This window comes from Felis catus, chromosome C1 (assembly GCF_018350175.1).
Source record: "Felis catus isolate Fca126 chromosome C1, F.catus_Fca126_mat1.0, whole genome shotgun sequence".
Lineage (NCBI taxonomy): Eukaryota > Metazoa > Chordata > Mammalia > Carnivora > Felidae > Felis > Felis catus.
Window position 1 is genome coordinate 182,254,606 of NC_058375.1, and position 26,040 is coordinate 182,280,645.

The 26,040-nt window shown below is 36.5% G+C and overlaps 1 protein-coding gene across 10 annotated transcripts in view; it reads right to left on the reverse strand.

Moving 5' to 3' along the window:
- The window catches only part of DNAH7 (dynein axonemal heavy chain 7), a 265,373-nt gene that overhangs the window by 211,154 nt on the left and 28,179 nt on the right, over positions 1-26,040 (reverse strand). For all 10 annotated transcript variants that reach the window (XM_045034170.1, XM_045034169.1, XM_045034174.1 and 7 more), the window contains 7 exons: positions 19,015-19,102; positions 17,745-17,925; positions 15,588-15,663; positions 13,968-14,093; positions 7,149-7,268; positions 2,428-2,611; positions 1,646-1,825 (listed from right to left, as the gene is read on the reverse strand). In XM_045034170.1, coding sequence (XP_044890105.1) covers positions 1,646-1,825; positions 2,428-2,611; positions 7,149-7,268; positions 13,968-14,093; positions 15,588-15,663; positions 17,745-17,925; positions 19,015-19,102 — 955 coding nt within the window. The remainder of the gene's footprint in view (positions 1-1,645; positions 1,826-2,427; positions 2,612-7,148; positions 7,269-13,967; positions 14,094-15,587; positions 15,664-17,744; positions 17,926-19,014; positions 19,103-26,040) is intronic.

Sequence of the window (26,040 nt, forward strand, 5' to 3'; positions counted from 1 at the left end):
AGTTCAAAACATAGAAATATATTGGAAAAATTGCCAAATTTAGCTTTTATAATACATAGCTAAGGAAGCAATAATAGGGCAAGTCTAGGGGCCAAACGGCAGAGAACACGTGAATTGAGAGGCAATTGTGTGCAGAAGTGAGCAACTGTCCTGGAGATTGCTGATCGCTGGTGGCCTAAGCTTTGCTTTCATGAGTCTCCAGCAAAGTGGGCTTATGTGCAGGGGAGGAGAATGGAGTGAGAAAACGGCTGTCAGGAAACAAAGCCGCAAGCCTGAGCGAGAAGGGAAGTCATAACTGATACACCAGTGGGAAGCCAAGAACACTGAAATGTGACACAAAATTTCAGAATGCTGAAAGGTGATGGAACCTTTCAATGAGGGGGCAAAATTAAGGAAAATATCCTGGTTAGACCTTGTTTTTCAGTGGAGAAGAAAAGGATGGCCATCGTAAGAATTTATGACCACCAGCCTGTTCTCAGATTTGGGTAAGCATTCACACGGCCAGTGTTTTCCATGAAATTCTCAGCAAGAATTTTGTTAAAAATCATCCTTGGTAAGGGGCGCCTGGGTGGCTCAGTCAGTTGGGTGACCGACTTCGGCTCAGGTCTTGGTCTCATAGCGCGTGAGTTCGAGCCTTGCATGGGGCTCTGTGCTGACAGCTCAGAGCCTGGAGCCTGCTTTGGATTCTGTGTCTCCCTCTCTTTGTCCCTCTGCTGCTTGCACACTGTCTCTCTCTCAAAAATAAACATTAAAAAAAAACAAACAAAGGTCCTTGGTCTGCAGAGGCCTCCAGAGTAAAATATGCAAATTCTAAAGGAACCAATTTAAATTAAGGCCTCAAGGATTTCCCTGCATGAAGTTCTTACATTTGTAAGCCCATAATAAGGTAGAAAGAGAGGAATGTGAACAGGGAAGGGCAGTGGGGAGCAGGGAGAGCTAAAATGTATCACTAATATTCCATTTCTCTAGTTAGATTGTAAGTAGATAGGGGTTAACTTTACTACCACTTAAAACTACACAATAGTCTCTTGGACTCCTGTATACATGAAATATTTGTAAACTATTTTAAAACTAAAACAAGAAAGCTACTGGTTGGAGTTACAAAGCTTGAAAACCTTTCAAATTAAGGAATTAGACACGCTCATTTCGTATACTAGATTGCAGTAACTACTTTTGAAATGTCATAGTTCAGCATAGCTTTGCTAAATAAATGGCCAAAGAGAGGAGGGAAGTAGAATCTATGATTTGGAAGTACAGAGACATTACTACTTATGGGAAAAGATACATGAGGAGAGTCTCATCAACTGGGGGACAGTTTTACAGAGCTAGCAAAATGTAATGGAGGTCTATGGCATGGCCTGTGTGCTACAGCCAATACTCACTGACTGCTTTAAACCTGGTCACAACTTAAAACTTTCCCTTAAGAAAATTCTCAGTCTAGTGGAAGACTAGACTAAGAAACTAGGAATACTGTAAGAGCAGCTAATGGGAAAATAGTATTTTTTTTAATTAAAATTTTCTGATAAGTCAATGTTACTAGGCCATTTATATTATGCAAAGCAGACGATATGTGTCCACAGCTTTTAGAGGTTGAAGTGAATATCATCATGAAAATTCAAACAATCATAATATCCTTGTTACTTACCCATTTGGAATACAATTTGGTCTCAACTCTTGGCACAAAACTGACAGCCTTAATCATGATATCATACACATTTAGAAGGATGTCTATATAGTCGTTGAACTCAGGTTCAAACTTAATGGTGTCATTTTCAAGAATCAGCCTCATGATGAAACCTGGATGTTCAAAAGCTCTAACAGAATCCTGCAAAAAATATTCATAAGTGTATGTGAATATTTATATGAATTGGGAGAGACTCAAGAGTGCATTGGTCCCAATTAGAACACATGGGAACTCACCCTTCCTCTTATGCCCTAGACAATTAAGCCAATGAGGAGCTCTACTAAAAAGGTCAAGAGCAATTTCCAGCTAGACTTGTTGGTATCTAGTATTCACTGGGCCTACAGATCAATTATAGTGTCAAGGTTCCAGAAAAAGGAGGATATGCACAGCAGTGGGGCTCTAGAATCACATAAGAAAGAGTCCAAGAGAACATTTAAATTCTTAGGCCCAGCTCACATTCTAACAGGATCTTCTTCCAGAAAGAAAAGAGTTCCTTGCAGAAATCTCCAGCCATCGTGACCCAAATTTCCCAATAATGAGAATTTTCACTTCTCTTCACTAATCCGCAGCAATGTGATGAGAATCATATATCCTGAATATTCAGGTTGATGCTAACTTTTTTACAACAGGTAAGTGGTCTAAAGATTTACTTCCTCATCTTCTACTGGTAGATTTTTTTTTTATCTTTTCCCTTTTGAAAATAAATTAGTAGATGAATACTGGTGTACCTACACCATACTTACTGGTGGTCGTGCAATTAGGTCTGTGAAATCCTGCATGGAGACCAAAGTGAGTTCCTGCAGCTGTAAAGTCATAAGTGTAGCAGCACAGTTGAAAAAAGACTCCAATTTGGCATTGCTGTCACCAGTTGGCAATTGCTTTTTTTTATTACCTTGGTAATAAATATTCTGCACTTCTGGAAACCACCTTGAAAGCACAAAAGACTTCTAGAAGTTAATACTTTCAGTGAATTACTCCTTTTACATTAAGCATTAACAGTAACTTCTGGACATCCAAAGGTCTTCACAGAGAGCTGTATTGCTCACTGACATTATCCACCCTCTGAAATGTAAGCAGTAGCATATTTCACTTTTGCTAGGAAAAGAAATGTTCATCATAGCCGATAGAAAATGACTCAACAATGTGATGCTGTAAGAAAAAACTGTAAGTCTAACTCCTGAAACTATGATTCCTATACTACTGAAATAAAAACTATTGGATATTACAAAATACTCCTTACCAGTCTCTAAAATGTTCCTCAGGGAACGAATTTGTTAAACGTAAATGTAAATATCTGATTAGACCAAGAGAGTTATTTGGTTCAACCAAATAGGTTGAATTTTATCCTATGCTTTTTCACAATGACTTGAAAACAAGACAAACCAATAAAATCAAGTGTCTGTGTTCTTATTCCCCTCAACGTGAAATCCTGAAAGAATGACTGATTTAAAACAAAGTTTCAAATGTGTATGTATCTTTGTAATAAAAGGCTAACAGTAAATTTATAAACAGAAAAATTCAAGTTTTCAATTTATAAAACCACTAACACTACAAAATTAAGGAATGTTGATATTTCTTTCATAAGAGATCATGGATTTTTTTAAAAGTAGAGTGCACATATTTTCAGGAGTTGCCTGAATGCTCCAAGAGAGATCTGAATATTAAATATATGTATTCATTCCTTTAACAAATACGTGTTTAGTGTCTATTGTGCATTAGGAACAGTGTCACAAGAGATATAAAAAGATATGACATCATCCTTTCTCTTATAATAATGAAGGCAATGTGTCATAGCAGAAAGACAGTCGAAATCAAAGGATTAAAATATAATTTTCCATGTAAGTAACAGAGAAGGGTTTTATAACGAAGATGGCATTTCACTGAAGGATGGAAATGAAATGAGGAAGATTGTGAGAAAACGACCTGAAGTAGAAGTAGGATAATAAGAAAAAAATAGGTGGATAAGTGGGGCTAATAGATGTGAATCATTTCATTGTCTGTAATAGAGATAATGTAAAGATTTCTTCCTAGAATAGGAAGAAATAAGTGGGAGAAAGTCTGTAAGGACTTTTGCACAACTTGAGAACTAAACACAAGAAGTTGGCACAGCCTCATGCTCCAAAATAAAGCCATGGTAGATAATTCTCCGGTAAGTTGTCATTGTTTAAGCAATAAATAAAGAGGACAAGAGGCAAATACCAAGTAGTGAAGGGCAAAGCTAGATTAAGAAAGGAGACTGAGAGACTTCCAGTAGTTCAGACAAGAGATGGAATAAGTTTGGGGCTATATCACTGGATAAAGCGTTTGTCTTTTTTTTTTTTTTTTAAAGAAAATCTAAAAATTTTTCAGCCATTGTCCCAAAGGCTCCCTATTATGTATAAAACATTTGGTACAAAATTGTTACTCAGTCTTCAAAGTACTTACAGGCTAATAGAGGGAGGAAAAGACAAACACATAAATACATATTATAACAGGAAGGAATTCTAACAGAATAAAGTGTCAGAAGTATTCAGAAGGGAGAGATAGTTTTTCAAGAGGTAACAATAGAGATTTCACAGAAGAAATGTCATTTGGACTGCATATTGAAGGACAGAAGAGAACCTTCTTCAGTAATAAGAAGTACCATAAATAGTGTGAATCACAATATTTTGGTGATGGCATTCAAGAAGCTTTTGTTCTGTTTAATTTCCTTAACCTCTGATTCAATTTGATATAATTACATGTGCAAAGACAGCAATGCTAAGAAGGAGGCAACTAAACAACTTTCAAATTTTCCTAGAATCCCCATCCTATATATAAAAAAAATAAGTAATAACTATTTTAAAAATCAAAAATTGGGGGTGCCCGGGTGGCTCAGTCAGTTAAGCAGCTGACTTTGGCTCAGGTCATGATCTCACGATCTGTGGGTTTGAGCTCCGCATGGGGCTCTGTGCTGACAGCTCCGAGCCTGGAGCCTGCTTCAGATTCTGTGTGTCCCTCTCTGCCTCTCAAAAATAATAAATAAACATAAAATTAAAAATCAATAATTGGTTAAAAAGGAGAACAAAGACCCTTCACCCATTGAATACTTAACAGTGGTAAGATACAGTTACAGACTAGTCTTAGAAGTTATGTCCTGTTTAACATGACAGTTTCTCCAGGCATGGCCCAAGGTGAAAGTCTTTTCAGAACTGAGAATGCAAGAGACAGGTTAGGTCCAGGTTGCAAAAGACCTTAAAAAAGGTTAAGAAGTGTTGACTTATTTGGTCAATGAAAGGTAAGCAATGAATTAGGGGTTAAGATTCATGTGCCAGTAGTTTGTAGGCTACCTGGGAGATTAAAGGAGCCTGCCCCGAGTACTTGCAGTGGGAATAAAGGGAAAGGTGTACACACAGAAGAGGCTTCTGAGAGAAGATAAAAAAATAGTTGGTTGTCCTAAGTCTCAAAGAATATAAAAGGATTGAAATCATACAAATTCTAAATCAGTAACAGAAGGACACTCTGGAAATTTACAGATACATGGAAATTAAACAACATAGTCCTAAAGAACCAGCCAATCAAAAAGGAAATCACAAGGGAAATATGAAAATAATTTGAGATGAATGAAAATGAAAACTACCAAAAATCACAGAATGAAAAAAAAGCAATGACCAGAGGGAAACTTATAGTGGTCAACACCTACATTAAAAAATAAAAAAGATCTTGGAGGGGCGCCTGGGTGGCTCAGCAGTTGAGTGTCTGACTTCTGCTCAGGTCATGATCTCATGGTTCATGGGTTCAAGCCCTGCATTGGGCTCCGGGCTGATGGTGTGGAGCCAGCTTGGGATTCATTCTCTCTCTCTCTCTCTCTCTCTCTCTCTCTCTCTCTCTCTCTCTCTCTCTCTCTCTCTCTCTCTCTTCTGCCCCTCCTGCACTCACGTTTTCTCTCTTTCTCAAAAAAAAATAAATAAATAACTTTGGGGGGTGCCTGGGTGGCTCAGTCAACTGAGCATCCGACTTCAGCTCAGGTCATGATCTCACAGTTTGTGAGTTCGAGCCCCACATCAGGCTCTGTGCTGACGGCTCAGAGCCTGGAGCCTGTTTCGAATTCTGTGTCTCCTTCTCTCTCTGCTCCTCCCCCCACTCATGTTCTGTCTCTCTCTTTCAAAAATAAATAAAAGCATTAAAAAATTAAAAAAAAAAAAAAAGAAACAGTGGCACATGGACCTAGAAAAATGGGTTTCCAGAAGGTAAGGGTGATAAAACATAGCAACTACTGCATAACAGCAAAGGATGAGTATGCAAAGAAAGGCCTGGGTTTCGGGTAGAGGTCATAATTAATCATTTACTAATTGTTTCTTCATTGTGGTGAGGTGATGTTCTGCCTTTTAGCCACGATAAACACATTCTGGCTCACTATTTAAAGTATGGTCAGAGTGTTGTCTGAGAGTCAATCAGGAAGCATCAAGAGATACAGCTCATCAGTCTACAACTCTCAGCAAAAGTTTTCAATAAAGGTCTGTACTCTGCTCTGTACTTTGACACCCAATTTACCAAAATTTACAGTAGTAATATATTCCTGAGGTATAGCTCTGAAGTTATAGATCAAGAAAATGTACTTGTATTCTGTCTTAAGAGGTCATTTTATTCTCTGTAATGATAGGGTTTCATTCTACATCTCTCCTCTGTTTAACGTTAACTAAATACTAATATTAAATAAAAGTCTAGATTCTTTCAAATAATGCCAAAGATTTCATCATATTAGAGAAGAAAAAAAGATAAAGGAAAGGTTCAGTCTTCAACTATCAGGATATATTTCTAAATAACTTTTGGAAATCATGAAGCCATGCTAGAGTTTCATGGCCTCTGTTATCTGCAATTTGACCTAATTTTAATGTCCTATTTATAATAACCTAATAACCCACGAGAGAAACAGTTTTCCTGTATTGTTTCACAGCATATCGTCTGGCACCTAGATCAATAATTTTCATATCTGGCTATTCCATTTTGAAGGGTCAAACCCAAAAGATGTTGAATTAATCATTTGAGAGGTCTAACCTCTCAATGTCATTGTAAACTAATTTAAAGAATATATTTTCTCCACCTAATCATGCTTTTAACTCTTCTGCATCCCCAATCCAAAAGCAAAATCAAAGAGTTACAGTGCCTTATACGTATTAATAGATGTCATAAATATCTAGCAAATGGATTAGTTGATGATCATTCCTCCCATTACATTCAACCCCACTCTCAGAGCATTCAGTAGAAACCAGACATTGGGGGAAGAAAGCGCTATAATCATTTTAGTTTCTGCATCATCTGTGCTGTGGAGGACATCTTCTGGATGGACATTACAGACCAAGGCACTTAAAGACATTATATTTAATTCTTGAACAGGAATACTTAAAAAAATTTTTAATGGGATTTTCTAAATGCATTTAAAATATAGTTCCCCACCAATCACATTTTTAAACTTGTTTTCTTCCATGAAACTTCAAAACTTTACATTTTAAGTAGAGTCTCTTTGGCAGATTCCATGTGTTTCATGACAATGGTCTGAAATATTGATAGCTCTAATGCATCCTGGCGATTATGAAATTCTTCTATATCAACTAAACGTAATTTTCTGCAAGAGATAAAAATGAACAATAATTAAGGCAGGAGGTTTTTTTTTGCATTTAATATTTTTGTTAACTGATCTCCTCCAAAATAGGATATTCCTAGGCTCATTAAGGTTTAATAAAAATATTTAAAAATATTTAATAAAATATTTAAAAACCTGAGATTTTAAAAAGTAATTTTAATTTTGAAATAATTAATGTAATTAAATTCAATAGGAACACACGATCATGAAATGTCACTGTGAAGTAGAAGAGAGTTGACATGTTTTTATTTTTGGTTTCAAACTGGAACAATTAAAAAACAGGAAAAGAGGTGAAGCTCAAAACTTACAAAGCTCCTAAAACAAAAATTGGACCCACTCTGAAAAGAAAGCAACCTTAGATTTTAGGGTGTCATGGTGTGGCAGAGTTCTCACACGTAAGACCTACTGTATCAAAATATTTTGATCCTGTCCGGTTTTGAATTTTTTTTTTTTTTTTTAAGAAAACACAGTGCTTACTCTAGTCAACAATTCTCCATACAACTCCTTTTCTGACTACAGTGCTATGGATCTTTGTTACACATGATTTATACCTTTAAGATTTTCTGTTGGGAAAACTGGACAGCCACATGCAAAAGAATGAAACTGAATCCGTATCTTACACCCTACACAAGAATTAACTCAAAATGGATTAAAGACTTAAATGTAAGACCTGAAACCATAAAATTCCTAGAAGAAAACGTAGGTGGTAAGCTCCTTGACATCAGTGTTGGCAATGATTTTTTTTTTTTTGGATCTGATGCCAAAAGCAAAGGCAACAAAAGCAAAAAATAAACATGTGGGACTACATTAAATAAAAAAGCTTCTGACAGCAAAAGTAAGTCATTAACAAAATGAAAAGGCAATCTACTGAATGGGAGAAAATATTTGCAAATTAAATACTGATAGGGGTTAATGTAAAGAATTTATAAAGAACACATACAACCCAATAGAAAAAAAATCTGATTAACAAATGGGCAGATATTTGAATAGACATTTTTCCAAAGAAGATATACAAATGGCCAAAACATACATGAAAAGATGATCACTAATCATCAGGGAAATACAAATCAAAATCACAATGATATATCATCTCAAACCTGTTAGAATAACTATTACAAAAAAGATAAGAAGTAACAACTGTTGGTGAGAACGTAAAGAGAGAATTCTTGCGTACTCCTGTTGGAAATCTAAATTTGTGCAGCCACTAAGGAAAACAATATGGAGGTTCCTCAAAAACCAAAAAATAGAACTACCATGTTATTATCCAGCAATTACATTTCTCGGTATTTATCTCAAGAAAACAAAAACACTAATTCAAAAAGATTTATGCACCCCCATGTTCATTGCGTTATTTATAATAGCCAAAACATGGAAACAACCTAAATGTCCATTGCAAGATAAAGAAAATGTGGTACATTTTGTGGTACATAATGTATACAATGGAACATTATTCAACCATAAGACAGAATGAAATCTTGCCACTTGAGACATCATGGGTGGACCCTGAAGGCAGTATGCTAAGTGAAATAAGTCAGACATAGAAAGACAAATACCTTTATGATCTCATGTACATGAAATCTAAAACAACAACAAAAACAAGCCTCTCAGATATGGTTGGTGGTTGCCTGAGGCAGAGGCTGGAGGGCAGGCAAAATGAGCATGGGGGGTCAAAAGGTACAAATTCCCAGTTATAAAGTAAGTCACAGGGAAGTAATGTATGGCATGGGGACTAGGGATAATAATACTGCACTACATATTTGAAAGTAGCTATGAGAGTGGATCTTGAAAGTTATCAACAAGAAAAAATTTTTTATGTATGAGGGTAGATGTTAACAAAACTGTTGTGGTGATCATTTTGCAATATATATACAATATATACAAACATCACATCATTAGGGTGTATACCTGAAACTAATATGTTACATGTCAATTCATTTTGGAATTCATTTTGCCACTCAGCCACCAGACCAATTTTCCCTGCAGCTCCTTAGTGTTTGACTTGAGGCAGAATTCTAGGCATAGGCTATCCATCTTTGAGGTTTTGAAATTGAAAGGCCTTTTCACATGTTTTAGAGTTGAACAACTTTCCATGAAATCCCTGACAACATTTCCCATTTGGTCCATAGTCTGAATTGTTACGAAGATGAGAACAACACGACCAGACACTCTTATTCTCTCAGGATGATCCCAACAATAACCTAGCAGTAGAACAATAGTTTCAATCACTGGTTTAAGACTATAGGAGTAAGGGGAAAGATTGCTACTTTGCATTAGTTTGAACTTGGTTAGCTAGAGAAGAATGTTAGGTTTCTAGGTCTCAAAGTTTTATGATGATGAGTCCTCTAACTGCCGAAATCTCTTCTTCATCTCAGTTATCTATTAATAGAACCAAATAAGGGGCGCCTGGGTGGCGCAGTCGGTTAAGCGTCCGACTTCAGCCAGGTCACGATCTCGCGGTCCGTGAGTTCGAGCCCCGCGTCGGGCTCTGGGCTGATGGCTCAGAGCCTGGAGCCTGTTTCTGATTCTGTGTCTCCCTCCCTCTCTGCCCCTCACCTGTTCATGTTCTGTCTCTCTCTGTCCCAAAAATAAATAAACGTTGAAAAAAAATTAAAAAAAAAAAATAGAACCAAATAATAGGCCAAATCACTCAGGTCCTGAACCCTAGGACCTTTGCTAAAGGAAGATGCCATGTGATGTTCATCACAGGTTGAAACACATCTTGACCCTTGGATCCATCACTGATTTCAAGCAGGAGGGATTTCAACAGTTCAGGCCCAACACTGCACACTTAGCACCAAGTCCGTCTCTGATTTTGTTCTCCTGTTCTCAAACTTAGTATCACTTCTTAAAGGGACCAAGTCACCCTCCAAATTTCACCCCAAGTGCCTGCATTTCTTGTTTGTTCCCTGAATTTTTCCTTTTCTTTGAAACACATTTTGTTCTTGCCAGTCCCCCTCCCTCGTTACATTCAAAACAGCACACTATAGACCATGTTCTGCACTTGATTTTTTCCCTTACTACATCCTGGACACTTTACACATTAGCGCATTGAGATTGTGTTCATTTGGATTTTACCGCTCTGTAGTATTCCATTGTGTGAATGAATGTACTATAACTTTTTGATATGGTCCATAATTGATGGACACTTGGTTGTTTCCAGTCTTTTATCAACAAATGCCACAACAAAGAACATCATACCTATATCGTTTCCTACATTTTCAGGTGTATCTGTAGGCTAAGGTCTCAGAAGTCAGATTGCTGGACTCAAATGTCAAAAAAAATTTAATTTTGATAGCTGAATTCCCCCTCAGAAGAGTATCCATTTCTCCAAGACTTGCCAACTAAATGTGATGGCAATATGTTGGAATTTTGCCAATCTGATAGGAAATAGAAGGATTTCTCAGTGCAGTGTTTATTTCAATCTCTTTCCATTTCTCTTGTGAGTTAGATTAAGCACCTTTTTAATGCATTCAGGAGTGATGGAACTTCTATCTTCTGAATCCTTTGGGTAAGTGAATCCAAATTTCAATCTAGGGCTCACCTTAGTCAAATCATGAATTTTAAAAAATTCATTTTATATTTTAACATAAGCTTCACTTAGACTTCCTTTTATATTCAACTACTGTCATTCATAGTCTATGATAATTTCTACATATATATACATACACACACACACACTTTACACATGTGTCTTCATATATACATACTGTTTTTCAAGCAAAAATACCTGTGTGCTGCATAGGTTATAATTGCATTGCAAATGATATCTCTGACATTAAGTGGGTTCTATAAATCTAACTACTCAAAGACGTGAACTTGCACATTCCCATCTACAGAGCATCCCCTTCAGGTTTCCACACATGCATTTTTACAGTCATTCGGATGATTTTTGCATTACCATTCGCTAACCCACTGCCACACATAGAGATGTCCTATATTTTCAAGACCTGCTGAGATTCAGGCCAAATGACTGTCACCTAGAGGAAAGATGCCCTGTATATTCAACACTGGCTCCTACTCTGAGAGGCAGTACTCTTGACTGCCCACCACTCAACATTCACTTAGAAAAGGTGACTCATGTCTACAAGGGCAACTTTGGAGTTTGCTACCCATAGAAGGCAAAGCTTCTTTCTCATTTGTCTCTATCCTGGATTCTCTGAGGTTTGCTTTAGTTGCTGCTACTAATACCTCTGCCGCCATGAACATGGACACCAATTTGGGGCACATCCATTCTTTATTGTGGTTTCACCTCCACTTTGGAACTTTTTCTTCCCTTTCCTCCTCTCAGTTTGTCTCTTGCAAACTTCTGACATTGTCCAACAAAGTGTAGCCCTTTATGAAAAATACGAGGCACTGAAGCCTGGCCTCCTAGCCTCCAGCACTATGTGTGGGTGAATATAAAAGAAAATGGCTCTGGTGGTATGGTGAAAATGAAATGTATTCCTGCATGCCAGCGTCCCTTGTGAAAGTGACACACTACATAGTACGACCTCATTACTGCATGCAAAATTAAACCATGAGTCTTTTCAGGAAGAAGTATTTAAGCCCCAGTATCCAAAAGAAAAGAAATGAGAAAAACACAGGGAAGGAGATAACCTCTCCCCATTCCAAAAGCCAAATTCAAGTGGTCAAGAAATCTACATTATAACAATGGAAAGCCAAAAGGAAGCCCTTTCTGACAATCTGCAGTCTGACCAGCAAAACCATTTTTGTGCTATGTACGTGTGTACATTGTATGGATACACATATGTATTTGGTGATAGGAGATATCCCAATGGGTGGTTATCATGTGTCTTTGGCTGGGCTGGTGGAAAGAAGGGCAGAGATAAGGAAAAGAAAGGCTGGTGGAAGTCAAGCAAAGTAAAAAATACTGGACTTAAATATACCTGATCACATTTACAGGTTTATATAAAGTTACATCTGCATAAAAAACTAGAATTTAAAAAAAAAATTTTTTTAATGTTTATTCATTTTTGAGAGAGAGAGAGCATGGGCAGGAGAGGAGCAGAGAGAGAGGGGGACACAGAATCCAAAGCAGGCTCAAGACTCTGAGCTATCAGCACAGACCCCGATGTAGGGTCGAACCCATGAACAATGAGATCATGACCTGAGCCGAAGTTGGACGCTTAACTGACTAAGCCACCGAGGCACCCCTAGAATTTGTTTTTTAAAAAAGGCAGAAAGGGAAAGAGTGAGGGAGGTGAGGGGCCTTGGACACCACACGTCATTTTACCTGTGGGAAAACAGAGACCTAGGGAGGGAGGACAAGGGGTGAACTAGAGAGCTTAAAATCAGATGATGGCCAAGCTCCAGCAATCTTGGATGGCTTCGCTTCCTGGAACGGACCTCAGGGATAGCCCTAGTAGGGCTAGAAGGGGCATACTAAAGATCCTAACTTTGGGAAGAGTTCAGAGAAGGTGGTCAGTGAGGTGCCCCTAGCGTAGGTCCAGAGCTTTCCCAGGGGAAGACAACAGCTGCCTTCTGCAGCAGCCACAGCTCTTAATGCACTTCTAAAGACAGCAGCTTTCCTTTGGCTGGTTTTGGGAGGCAGAAACACGTGCTCATTTACTATGCCCTCCTGCCTGCAGAGCAATACATAGAACAAAACCCAGGAGACCCTGGAGAATAGGTCACTTGTAACTGGGGCTGCAGTTGTGGGGGTTGAAATGGTTGGGGTGGGGTGGTGAGAATAGGCCCAGGCCACCTTGGAAACAAGGTGCCATCTCCTCTACCATAAGGCAGGGCCCATCCAGGTTCCGAGGTCCCTGAAGGGAAGCCTTCTTTAAAAAAAGTAAGTATAGGGGCGCCTGGGTGGCTCAGTTGGTTTAAGCGTCCAACTTCGGCTCCGGTCATGATCTCACAGTTCGTGGGTTCGAGCCCCATACCGGACTCTGTGCTGACAGCTCAGAGCCTGGAGTCCGCTTCGGATTCTGTGTCTCCCTCTCTCTCTGCTCCTCCCCCACTCATGCTCTGTCTCTCTCTCAAAAACAAACATTAAAAAAAAAAAAAAGAAAAAGAAGTATAAATCTGTATTACTTTTGTATATTTTATGAAAGCCTATGTTCACAGGTGCATGTTGCTGGGATGCCCCGCAGTGTCTTGGAAGAGGCCATACAAGGGGGCGGAATATGGAGCAGGAGTTTCTAAACTGTGCGACCACCTGTCCTCAGCCCTAGGACCCAGGGTCCACAATGCCCACCAGCATCCACCTCCAGCCATGCCAAGCACTTGCTACGTGTAGCTGGGCTGTCCCCACCGTGACAGTGTCTGTGAGGTGATTCATAATCTCTATCAACTTGAAGACCCAGGAACTTCAACTCCTGCCATTCAGGTGGGTAATATTTAGTAGGTTTCTACCCCGTTTAGGTGATTGTAGCAGCTAATGTTCTGTGGGATTTAAAACACAGCATGACGATTCAGCCCTTTAACTGTTATTACCCCTTAAACTGTGTGTGGTAATGGGGTATGGGATATGGGGGTAGAATTGGGTTAGAGATAAAAGGCAATGTTCGTGTTTTACCCTACTTCTATATTGCTGATTTAAAACCATGTTTGAATACTGATGTTAAATTTGTAGTTTATTGATTTGCAGTTAAAATAGTAAAAGAAATAATTAAGGTGTGACAAAATAGCTTTCATCACTCTTTTGAAAAGAAGCTCCATAAAGCCAGAAGTACTCACTTAAAAGTATTGTGCCACAAATCTAGTACAGCCAACATTGTAGGGTTTATTGCGTTCAAGTGATCCTTAATGTAATTGCTTGCAGCTAAAAAAGATTTCCTCCAAGGTTTTGGAAGAATTTCCATCCTGAAAAGAAAGAAAAAATAATCATTTATCTTTCAAAATCAAAAGAAAGTATTGTTATAGTGTCCTTTTTTGAATAATAATGGCTTCATTTTAATAAAAAGTATGACATATCCCTTGCTGTAACAAAACACACAATTATGTTTTGAAATACATAAAGGTCATACTTTCTACGGTTCGGTATAATTTTAGAATAATTAACACATATGAAATTAGACTTGAATCTTTTTTTTTTTTTGAAGTTTTAAGTAATCTTCACGCCCAACATGGGACTCAAACTCATGACCTGAGATCAAGAGTCACATGCTCTTCTGACTGAGCCAGCCAGGTGCCCCATAGACTCGAATCTATAATATATAAATTAACTAATTTTTCCTTTAAATATTTGATCAAGTCCACAAATAGCTTATAATGATCAAATAGAAACAGAAGCAGAGTTTTTTCATGTCTTAAAAGAATTTCAAGACACTAAATATTTAAGTTTTTCTGCTTTTTTTTTTTTTAAACATTTTAAGAACATAGTCCAGCCCACCTGTGGAAATCCCCTTGAACTTAACCTCTGTTAATGTGTAAAGGACACTTCCCAAATCACCAGCACTAATGTCCTTATTTGAAGACATTTACTGCTTAACTCCTATGACTTGAAGAGTCATCCTTAATATATTAAGGATTCGCCATTTTCATCTTTCAGAGTATATTTAAACATTTACATTTGATGCCTACAATTTTTTAATTCTCACTGATTTTAAACACTTAATCTTGTTTTATTATATAGTAAGCTTAATTCAGTTTTTCAGTTGTAGTCATATTACCTTTACAATTACAAAAGATGATTTTTGTCTTTCCCCAGGAGAAAAGCTGTTTTCCACAGAAGATATGTTGGAAGTGGCTACATATCTTTTTGTGGCTGTTATAGGAAAACAACCTGAGGCACTTTTAAATAATATGAAAGAAGAAAAACTGAATTGTTTACTAAACCATAAAAACATAAGTTCTATTCTTTAAACTATTTAAGAGATTTATTCCTAAATGTTAATTATTTTAGGAAAATATATAGCTAGTGGGTTTTTCTATTATATGTTCTATATTTTAATCTATGTAACAAATTGCCATATACTCTATATGTGCATATTTTTTGCAATGTTTGCACTGTGTTTTTACGCATTCCAATTGCCATCAAGCTTTTATACCACTATTATATGTGAAGCCTGTGCTAGTAGCCTTGGAAATACAAAGATCTGTATCAAGTTCTTTCACCAGGGTATTTATGTTTTAACCACATAGATATCATCTGTCTGTCTACCCATCTATCCCTGGATTGGTAAATGTAACATATTAGGGCTTAAATACATAAGTATAATAAGAATAATCAGTTGTATATGAGGTACGTAAGTTATAAGCGTGTACATGAGAAAATATAACGAGTGTGTGAATCTATATACACCTACACAGGAATGGTCACATAATCAATATTCTTTGAGAAACTTGATCACTTACTCAGCACGATGGGGTGGAAGTTCATCTGGTTTTTTATCATCCTCTTTTTCTCTAGGATCTTTTAAAACAAAATCAACTAAAAAGAAAATTGAGAAGTTCTGGTAAATAACCTTATATTAATTACAGTATATTTCCAAGCAATTGCAAAACTAATTGCACTAAAATCAATTATTTAAATTATATTATTTAAAATAATGGAGTAATTTGTGCACTTATGAATATAAAAATATTTATGAGAAAAATCTGTAATGTGTGTGCCTTTGAGAGTATGTGTTCTCTTAACAATGTGTCCCTATTATTTCATTCGAAAATAATGATTGCTTTTAAAATTACATTTTCCTTTATAGCTATTCCACCAAAAGTAGTTCTCACTGAAGGTCAACAATACAATCATAGTAGTTTCCTTTCACTGAGGAAACATACATATTGCTTTGTTCTCTTTTAAGTTGCATAAAACAATCCAGTTATCAAATCAGTAAAGGGAGCTACACTTCAGCTTCTATCTTCTGTGGTCATATTAATTCACAGTTAACTCTAATTTTCCTGCCTGTCCCTTAAGATGCTCTAAAATGTAAATATGTTATCACCCCTCTGCTTAAAATCCTTTGGTGACTCTCCTTTAAGTTTGAATGCTTTAAAGAGGCCTAGAAGGCCCTTCAGATTCTGTCCCCTTCCCAAATGCACCCTATGCTTTGGCCATCATGACCACTTGCAAGCCCAGAAGGGGCTTTCACATGTGTCTTCCAACGTTCACACCAGTTCCTCTACTAAGCACACTCCCTAGCATTCAGTTTGTGTGTCAAGACGATTTAGGCACGTCCAGAGTTCTTCCTACCAAATCAGGCATGAGCTCTTCTCCCTTACAGCATGTCCTCTGTTTCCCTCCTCATTGTGCCTGCTATTTTGTAATTAGTGGTTTGCCCATCTCCCTCATTACAACGATGAGCTCCTTGGGGGTGAAGATTTGGCTTTTTATCTTTACATTACCAGGACACTCAATAAGAGTCTCAAATCCAGTAAATGCCCTCCTACCCAAAAGGAATCCAGGCAACTCCAAAACATGATGATTTCTCCAGTTTTAAAGATGACATCAATGATATCAGGTTTATAATACCGATTAATTGGAGAACTTTTTCAAAAAATATATTTTTGAGAAAGAGTGCATGAGCAGGGGAGGGGTAGAGAGAGAGGGGGCAGAGGATCCAAGGCAGACTCCCACTGACAGCAGCAAGCCCAATGTGGGGCTCGAACTCACAGACCCTGAGATTGCGACCTGAGCCAAAGTCGGATGCTCAACCAACAACTTTTAAGTATAGATTCGAAGGCCCTGCCTCCAGAGATTTTAATTCAGATGGGTTCAGAAATCAGGATGTTAAAAATTATTCTGATGATTAGTCAGCCTTAGAATCTATCAGTCTATGCCAGGACTCAGCAAGATTTTTATGTAAAGGGCTTGATTATAAATATAAAAAATACTTATATATTATTTATAATATTGATTACAAATTAAAAAATACAGAGACAAGGTGTCTATCACAACTATTCATCTCTGCTCTTTAAAAAAATTTTTTTAACATGTATTTATTTTTGAGAGAGCAAGACAGAGCATGAGTGGGGGAGGGGCAGAGAGAGAAGACGACACAAAATCCGAAGCAGGCTGGAGGCTCTGAGCTGTCAGCACAGACCCCGATGCATGCAGAGCTCAAACTCACTGACCTCAAGATCATGACCTGAATCAAAGTCAGACGCTTAACCAACTGAGCCACCTAGGTGCCTCTCATCTCTGCTCTTATAGCTCAAAAGTAGCCACAAACCATATGCAAATGAATGTGTATAGCTATATCCCAATAAAACTTTATTTACAAAAACAGGCAGTGAGCCAGACTTGGACCTGTGAGCTGTAGTTTGCCAACCCCTGGTCCATAGCAACAATTTTTAATTAATCACCTCCTGTCCTTTGCTGAGAAGATATAACCCTACAAAAAAAAACGATGGATTTTTAAATTTTTTGCAGTACTTTATTAATGAAATTTGCCTAAGATCTCAAGCAATGAAATAGCAATGCAAGAAGTAGTATAATATAATAGTTTCAAGTATAGGTATTAACTTTCAGTTAATAAGACACATTCGAGTTAGAAAACAAAAATACTGATTTACCTATGGATTTTTTTACACTAAGAAGATAATCTTCTCTCATTTCATCAGATAATGCAAGTATGCTGTTAGTGAGGACTTTTAGATGTTGGGGGACTAAATTCAATACGTGCTCTAGCCAAGAATCTTCCATTGGGGCTACGTGGTCTGTATCAATTCCATGGTGAATATAATAGTAATATCTCTGCATATAGAAGATGGAGAAAAAAGATGGGTTTAGGCCTATAATTGTGTTCATCAAAAATAAAACTAGTGAGAAAAATCAAAGTTTTAGGAAAACAAAGTATTTACAAATCATAACAAAGTATTTTGTGCAATTCTTGGAGGCACTATTGGAGATCCCCTAAATTTAAAAAATACATGATGTTTCATGAAAATTAAAGCTCTTACCTCAGTTGATAACTATAAAATATCAAGTTATATTACCAAATATATAACATACTAAGCAGAACCCATGCTGAAGTAGAATTTAGTGCTTTATAAATATATAAAAGTGTGGTAAATTAATTTTTCTTCTTTTATTATTGATAATCAAGTCCATCTTACAAGCTGCAAGTGAACCAGTATCCCTACACATTAAGCTCAGAAATCTATGACAGGATTTAGGAAACTTCCAATTGGCTTATTAATAGTCCATATTATAATTTTACAGCTGCTATTAAAGGTGTACATAAAATATTCATTTTAGGACATAATAGGATTTCTCTAGCAATGGACATTCAACTTTGATATATTTTCGCTAATTTTTACATGTCACTTATGAGAAAAAATTTTAAACATCAAAATATTTTTTCAAAAACACTCTCAAATTAGTAATGTTAAAGTCTTTGAAGTTTATGTTTAAAACAATTCTTCTGTATTTGAAATACTAGAAGAATTGTATTTCTAAAGTAAGTTAATATGCTTTGTGAAGTGTCCATTATGTAACTAAGATAGTTTCCCATAGAAGAATGAAGACACATAAAAGCTATACAAGACTGAGGCTCATTTTAACAAAGGGAGCAAATAAACCGGAGATTCTTTAATTGTGGTCTTAGGTGGCAAGGGAGACAATGATCTTAATCTAATAGAACAGATTAACACATATGAAATTAGACTTGAATCTTTTTTTTTTTTTTTGAAGTTCTAAGTAATCTTCACGCCCAACATGGGGCTCAAACTACACCCACAGAGTTCCACAAGAGAGGAGCACAGAATAATCTCAAAAGTATAAAAGTATCTTCAAGTGCTTCCTTTACATTCAATGACAGCGACAAAAGAGACAGCCCATTACCAAGATGTCTTTCTCTATTGCAGAAGTGGTCAGTTTTGGAAATGTGCTTTCATCAGGGCTAGCTGAGTCTAAGACAGCATCTTGTTGCCTAAGAAAATGATAAACACACTATTCAACTAAACATGAAAGGCAGTCAGAATATACATTAATGGATATATAGCTGACCCTTGAACAACTCAACTTTGAACTGTACAAGTTCACTTATACATATTTTTTGTTGTACAGTGCTGTAAATGTATTTTATTTTTTTCTAAGTATTTTCTTTAGCTTATTGTAAAACTACAGTATATAATACACATTAAAAATATGTGTGAAATGACTGTTTATATTATAAGGCTTCTAGTCAACAGTAGGCTATTAATAGTCAAGTTTTTGGAGAGTCAAAAGCTATACATGAATTTTCAACTGCGGCGGGGTCAGTGCCCCTAACCCTTAAGTTGTTCAAGGGTCAACTATAAAAAAATCAGGACCGTTTCCTATTAAATCATAAGAATGAGCTGTTGAACATTTTATTTATAGTGCACATAATACATATTTGTTTGATACCACATTCTTCCCAGAACGCTTCCTCTTTATTCAGAGATAGTTACATTGGAAGTGATTGCAAGACCTAATTCAGAGGCTACATTCTTCTTGATGGGCTTTGCTCATTCTTCCTCATGACTCCAAACTCTCTCTCTCTCTTCTTTGAAATTCTATAGGAGTACTCTTGCAGTATTACTAAAATATTTATAGTTATTTATAAATAAGGGATTTAAAAGAGCACTGATGGAAAATATTATAAACGTAGACACAGATAAATTCTTGAAAAAATCATTTCTCAGATATCTAAAGATATATAATACAAGCTAGCAAAGAGTAACATAGCTCATACATTCCTATGTATTTATTATTGGCTAACTGTTCATTAAATACTACAGGGTTGAGAGCTATAATTCAGTTCAAACCCTATACCAGATACGAGCCACATTTTGTGACTTCTTCTGGGGCACCACTGTGGAGAAAGACATAGTTCACATCTTCATGAAAAAGAACAAGTTGTTCTGGGATGGCTTTAACTTCTTTATCATTAAATGTATCATGCTCTAGATCCCAAGTTCATCTGAGATGGATACAGGTCAGTGATGCTATATAATAAAATATTCCCTCCCACTAACTACCCAGTGAGTGGAGACTGGAGGCTTATTGAACATCTGTCTGAGATACCATACTAAGATAGATACCAGGATGCATCGTCTAAATTATTCTGTCTTTTGCAAATCCAGGAATCAAATACTTTGTGAACTTTATACTCATTTTTTCAATTATATGGATCCGGGAAAAGAGTCAATGCAATAGCTCAGGTAATGTCTTAGTTTAATTCAGTACATAGTAGATGCTTAACAAATGTTTATCAGACATTTGGGAACAAGAATATAAAAGGAGCAGTGGAAGATCTTCATGGTATTCTACACTTGGAGTGAGAAGGGTTGACTATTCTAATTATAAAAAAAGTCATCTCATTATTTTGATTATACAGTCAAGAGGTACTAATGCAACAGTAATGGACTTCAAGAATCAGGACATCTGCGTGCAGATTCTGCCACCATAATGTATATGATCTTAATAACTGTGTTGTTCATGTTTTTAATGGAAGAAAGTCTCCTGTTATTTACCTTGCTAAACCCAGAGAGTCCAACAAGCTTCATCCTCCGTGTGAGTAATGTCTGCCTAGAAGAGTGAAGTAAGGTCAGGGAAGGTGAGGAGGAAGTTGGGGGCTATAGGGCCAGCTGCACAAGTTATTGCAGTCATAATGAAGATCCTTTCAGCTCTAAAACTCTAGGATTCAATCATTCCGTGGCTATAGGCTAAGATTCTGCTCTCTAGAAACAATAATAAAAACTTTTTATTGATCACCTAGTCAGGCCCTCAACATTTTCACATGTTATCTCTAATCCTCACGCTTATTGTTAGAAGAGACAGAGAAATCATCACAGATGAGAAACTGAATGTCAGAGAGATTAAATAACTTCCCCTTTGTGTTTGTTAATTAAGTACAAACAACAAGGATTTGTCCATCCATATGTGCTTTCAAACTGCCATGCTCTTTCCAGCAGAACAATATTCCTTTCAGAAATAAATCTAAAGGCGACACTTTACCTGACTGAAGAGAAAATATGATGTACCTCATTTCCTAAAAATGAAAAAACTATATTGATTTTATTAAATCAATAGAGATATTGAGTCAAGGTGGTGGCAAAAACATCCCTTTTTTCAAGTTTCCTCATGAAAATGGCTGTAATTTTAATCAAGGACTGTAAAGAGACTAGAGGATCATCAGTTGAGATATTTCAACAAATTTCTGGAACATGAAAAGAAGAGAGAAGACAGATAAAACAGTTGAAAACACCATAGCCCATAACTCATGTAAGAAGACAACCAATCTGCCTACAAGATCCTTAGGAAAGGCTCTGATCTTGGAGTCGGCAGGTACCAAAGGAGAAAATGAGTAGAATGACTGTAAATAAGGAACTTATTTTCTGAACTTTATGCCAGCAAATTAGACAACTTCAGTGAAAATAGATTCCTAAAAAACAAAAAATAGATTTCCTAAAAGGAAAATAGATTCCTAAAAAGCAAAAGAAAAAAAAAAAAAAACCAAACATGACTCAAGAAGAAATAGAAAATCTGGATATATAACAAGTAAACTAATTGAAGGAGTAATTAATAATCTTCCCACAAAGAAAACTTCAGGTCTGGTTGGCTTCAAAAAGTTCCATCAAACAAGGATGAAATAATACCAATTCTACCTAAACTCATTCAGAAAAGAGAGGAGGTGAAAACACTTCCCAACTCATTTTGAGGCCTAAGGCCAAAGACATGACAATAAAAATACAGACCCGTATCATTCATTAATATGGACTTGAAAACCTTGAACACAATATTAGCAAATCAAATCCAGCAACACACAAAAAGGATTGTACATAATGACTAAGTGAAAGGGATATAAGCTGTAACCTGAAAGGCAGTTAATATACTATACTGAAAGATTAAAGGACAAAAACGAATTCTCATTTCAATGGACACTGAAAAAGCACTGGACAAAAATCCAGCATCCATTTACAATAGCATCTCTCAACCAACTAGGAAAAGAAGCAATCATTTGAACTTGATAAAGGGTATGTGAAAAACCTACAAGTAACGTCCTACATAAATGTGAAAGACTGAATGGTTTCCCACTAAGACTGGGAAGTCCACTATCACCAATTCTATTTCAAAATATACTGAAGAACCTAACAAGTGCAAAATGGAAAGGGAGAAAGATGGAAGACCCTGGACATGAAGTAAAGCTGTATTTGTAGACAACATAATTGTATACATAGGAATTCTAGGATATCTTTTAAAAAGCTCCAGAACTAGTAAGCAAGTTTAGTAAGGTCTTACAGATAGGAGATCAGTAAGTAAAAAATCAGTTGATTTTTCTGTAAACTGGCCAAGAACAATCCAAAAATTAAATAATTCCATTCACATCAAAAGGTACTGAAGATCTTTTTAAAAGAAGTACAAGACATATATTACAAACACAAGACATTGCATTGCAAAGAGCAATTAAAGAAAAACTAAAAAGTTCACGTTTATGGACTAGAAGATTCAATATTATTAAAATGGCAATCATCATAAAATCAATCTACAAATTCAATACAATGACTACTAAATCCTAGTAGGCTTTTTAAAAAAATTTTTTTAATGTTTATTTATTTTTGAGACAGAGAGAGACAGAGCGTGAGTGGGGGAGGGGCAGAGAGAGAGAGAGGGAGACACAGAATCTGAAACAGGCTCCAGGCTCTGAGCTGTCAGCACAGAGCCCAATGCAGGGCTTGAACCCAAGAACAGTGAGATCATGACCTGAGCTAAAGTCAGACGCTTAACCGACTGAGCCACCCAGGCGCCCCAAGGGTTTTTTTTTTTAAACAGAAACTGACAAGCTGGTCTTAAAATGTATATGAAAATGCAAAAGACCTAGAATAGCCAAAGCCATTTTGAAATAGGATAATAAATGTTATGGACTTAAACTATCTAATTTCAAACTTTACTATAAAGTTTAAGTGATCAAGACAGCACAGTAGTGGTGTAAACATGGGAATATAGACCAATGGACCAGAAACAGAACCCCATATATAGTCAAATGATTTTTGACAAAGGTGCCAACCTAATTCAATGGGAATAGTCTTTTCAACAAAGGGGGCTGAAACATTTAGATATCTATATGCAAAAAATTGAACCTCAACCCTATCTCATACGATAAACTAAATCATGCACATAAATATAAGAAGTAAAACTATTTTAAGAATAAACTAAGAAAACATAGAAAATCTTGTGACAGAAAAGGATTCTTAGATATGACTCCAAAAACATCAACCAAAGAAAGAATTAATAAATGTGAGCTTCATCAAAATTTAAAACTTTCACTTTCCAAAAAATACCATTAAGAAAATGAAAAGATAAGTCACAGCCTGGAAGAAAATATTTTCAAAAGATAGATCTAATAAAAGACTTGCATAGGAAATATTTCAAGCACTTGTACAATGCATTAGTAGAAAGATAAACAACCCAATTTTTTTAAAGTGGACAAAAGATTTAAATACACATTTCAAAGAAATTGTATGAATGTCAAACAACCACCAGAAAAGATGCCCATAATCATTAGTCATTAGGGGCATATAATTTTAAAGCCATAGTGAGATAAAATAACACATCTACTAGAATGGCTAGAATAGGCAAAACAAAACAAAAAAAGTGTGGACAAGGATGTGGAAAAACTAGAAACCTCTTTGTACACTGCTTGTGAGCTTGTCAAATGGTGTAGCCACTTGGAAAACAGTTCAGCAATGTCTTTAAAAGTTAAACATATACCTACTATACAATCATTTCTATAATTTGGCATCTAGCCAGGAGAAATGAAAACATATCCACAAAAAGACTTGCACTCAAATATTCGTTCATAGTAGCACTTTCAAATAGCCCAAAACTACAAAAATAAACAAAACGAGGGGTGCCTGGGTGGCACAGTCGGTTAAGCGTCCGACTTCAGCCAGGTCACGATCTCGCGGTCCGTGAGTTCGAGCCCTGCGTCAGGCTCTGGGCTGATGGCTCAGAGCCTGGAGCCTGTTTCCGATTCTGTGTCTCCCTCTCTCTCTGCCCCTCCCCCGTTCATGCTCTGTCTCTCTCTGTCCCAAAAATGAATAAACGTTGAAAAAAAAATTTAAAAATAAACAAAACAAATGGATTAAAAAAACATATTCTAGGAATCCGTTTATATAAAATTTTAGAAAGGATAAAACTATAAAAACAGAACACAGATCAATAATTGCCTGGGGCAACCAGTGGTAGAGAGAATTAATGGAAACGGACAAAATTTTTATGGATGATGAAAATATTCTAAACCTAGATTTTGGTTAAGGTTGAACTGTAGAAATTTACTAAAATTCATTCAATTGTACACTTAACCTTGAGGAATTTAATGGTATGTAAGTTATATCTCAAAGAAGCCGTTTTTAAGCCTCTCTAGAAGGCTTTGAAAATAAAATATTCAGGAAAAGAAAGACAGGTTGACAGAGTACAAATACAGAGTGCAAATAAAGTAATGACAAATAGAGTGATGTAGGCTTCTCATCAACAATGATACAAGTCATGGTGGCTACAGTTGATAGTACTCTATTATATGACTGAAATTTTGCTAAAAGTAGAACTTAGGCGTTCTCACACACACACAAAAAAGGTGAAGATGTGAGATGATGGATGTGTTAACTAACTTGACTGTGGGGATCCTTTCACAATATATACGTATATTCTCACATCGTACACTTTAAACATATTCCAATTTTATTTGTCAATTATATCTTAATAAAGCTGGGGAAAAAACAATACATAAAAATATTAACCAATTTTTTTGTCTTTTAAAGTTTATTTATTTTGAGAGATAAAGAGAACATGTGTGTGCAACCTGAAGAAGGGGCAGAGAGAGAGGGAGAGAGAAAATCCCAAGCAGGCTCCATGCTGTCAGCACAGAGCCCAACACTGAGCTCGATTCCATGGACTGTGAGATCATGACCTGAGCAGAAATCAAGACTCAGACACTTAACTGACTTAGCCACCCAAGCGCCCTGGCTAATATTTTTCACCCAAAGTTTTCAGATATAAGGTAAAAATTGCAATTATCCTTTCATTTTGTAGCCAGCTTTGTCATTAATTCAGGGGTAAGGACAAAACAGAGACCTTTACAGAGATGAGTGTTTCAAGTTAACTCCCCGTAGATTCTCACTGAAACAACTACTGAAGGATGAACTTCAGCAAAACAGAAAATGCACCCAGAAGAGTAGAATGCAAAGGCAATTTTCCAAGAAACTAGAAAACATGTTAGTAAATCTCAGCGTTAAGAAAAAAAGTATGGGGAATATAAGGACCTGGTAGAACTAAAATATTATAAAAATATTAGTAGAAATAAAATGAATGATCACATGGAGAATGCCAAGGAAAGTTTAGAGCTAAGTTAGAGCAGTCCAAGATCCCTTTGTGTTATTCAGGGGCAAGACAGATAAAATTGAATTTTAAACGTTGAAAAGTATAAATTACAATATGTGGTTTTAAATATTAGGGTAACCAGGGGTGCCTGGGTGGCTCAGTCGGTTAAGCATCCAACTTCAGCTCCAGTCATTATCTCAAGGTCCGTGAGTTCGAGCCCCTGACAGCTCAGAGCCTGGAGCCTGCTTTGGATTCTGTGTCTCCCTCTCTCTGCCCCTCCCCTGCTTGCGCACTCTCTCTCAAAAATAAACATTCAAAAATATTAAAAATAAATAAACGTTAGGGTAACCACTGTGTTTGATAGTTTTTAAGCCAATAGAAATAAAGGGAGAAGAGAGAAAATTCAATTCAATAGAAAGCAGAAAAAAGAAGAAAAAAGAAGCAAAGGCAATATAGTAAATATATAGTAAACACAAAGTACAAAATAAATTGGTAGAAGCACACATGTATATGAAATGCCAACAA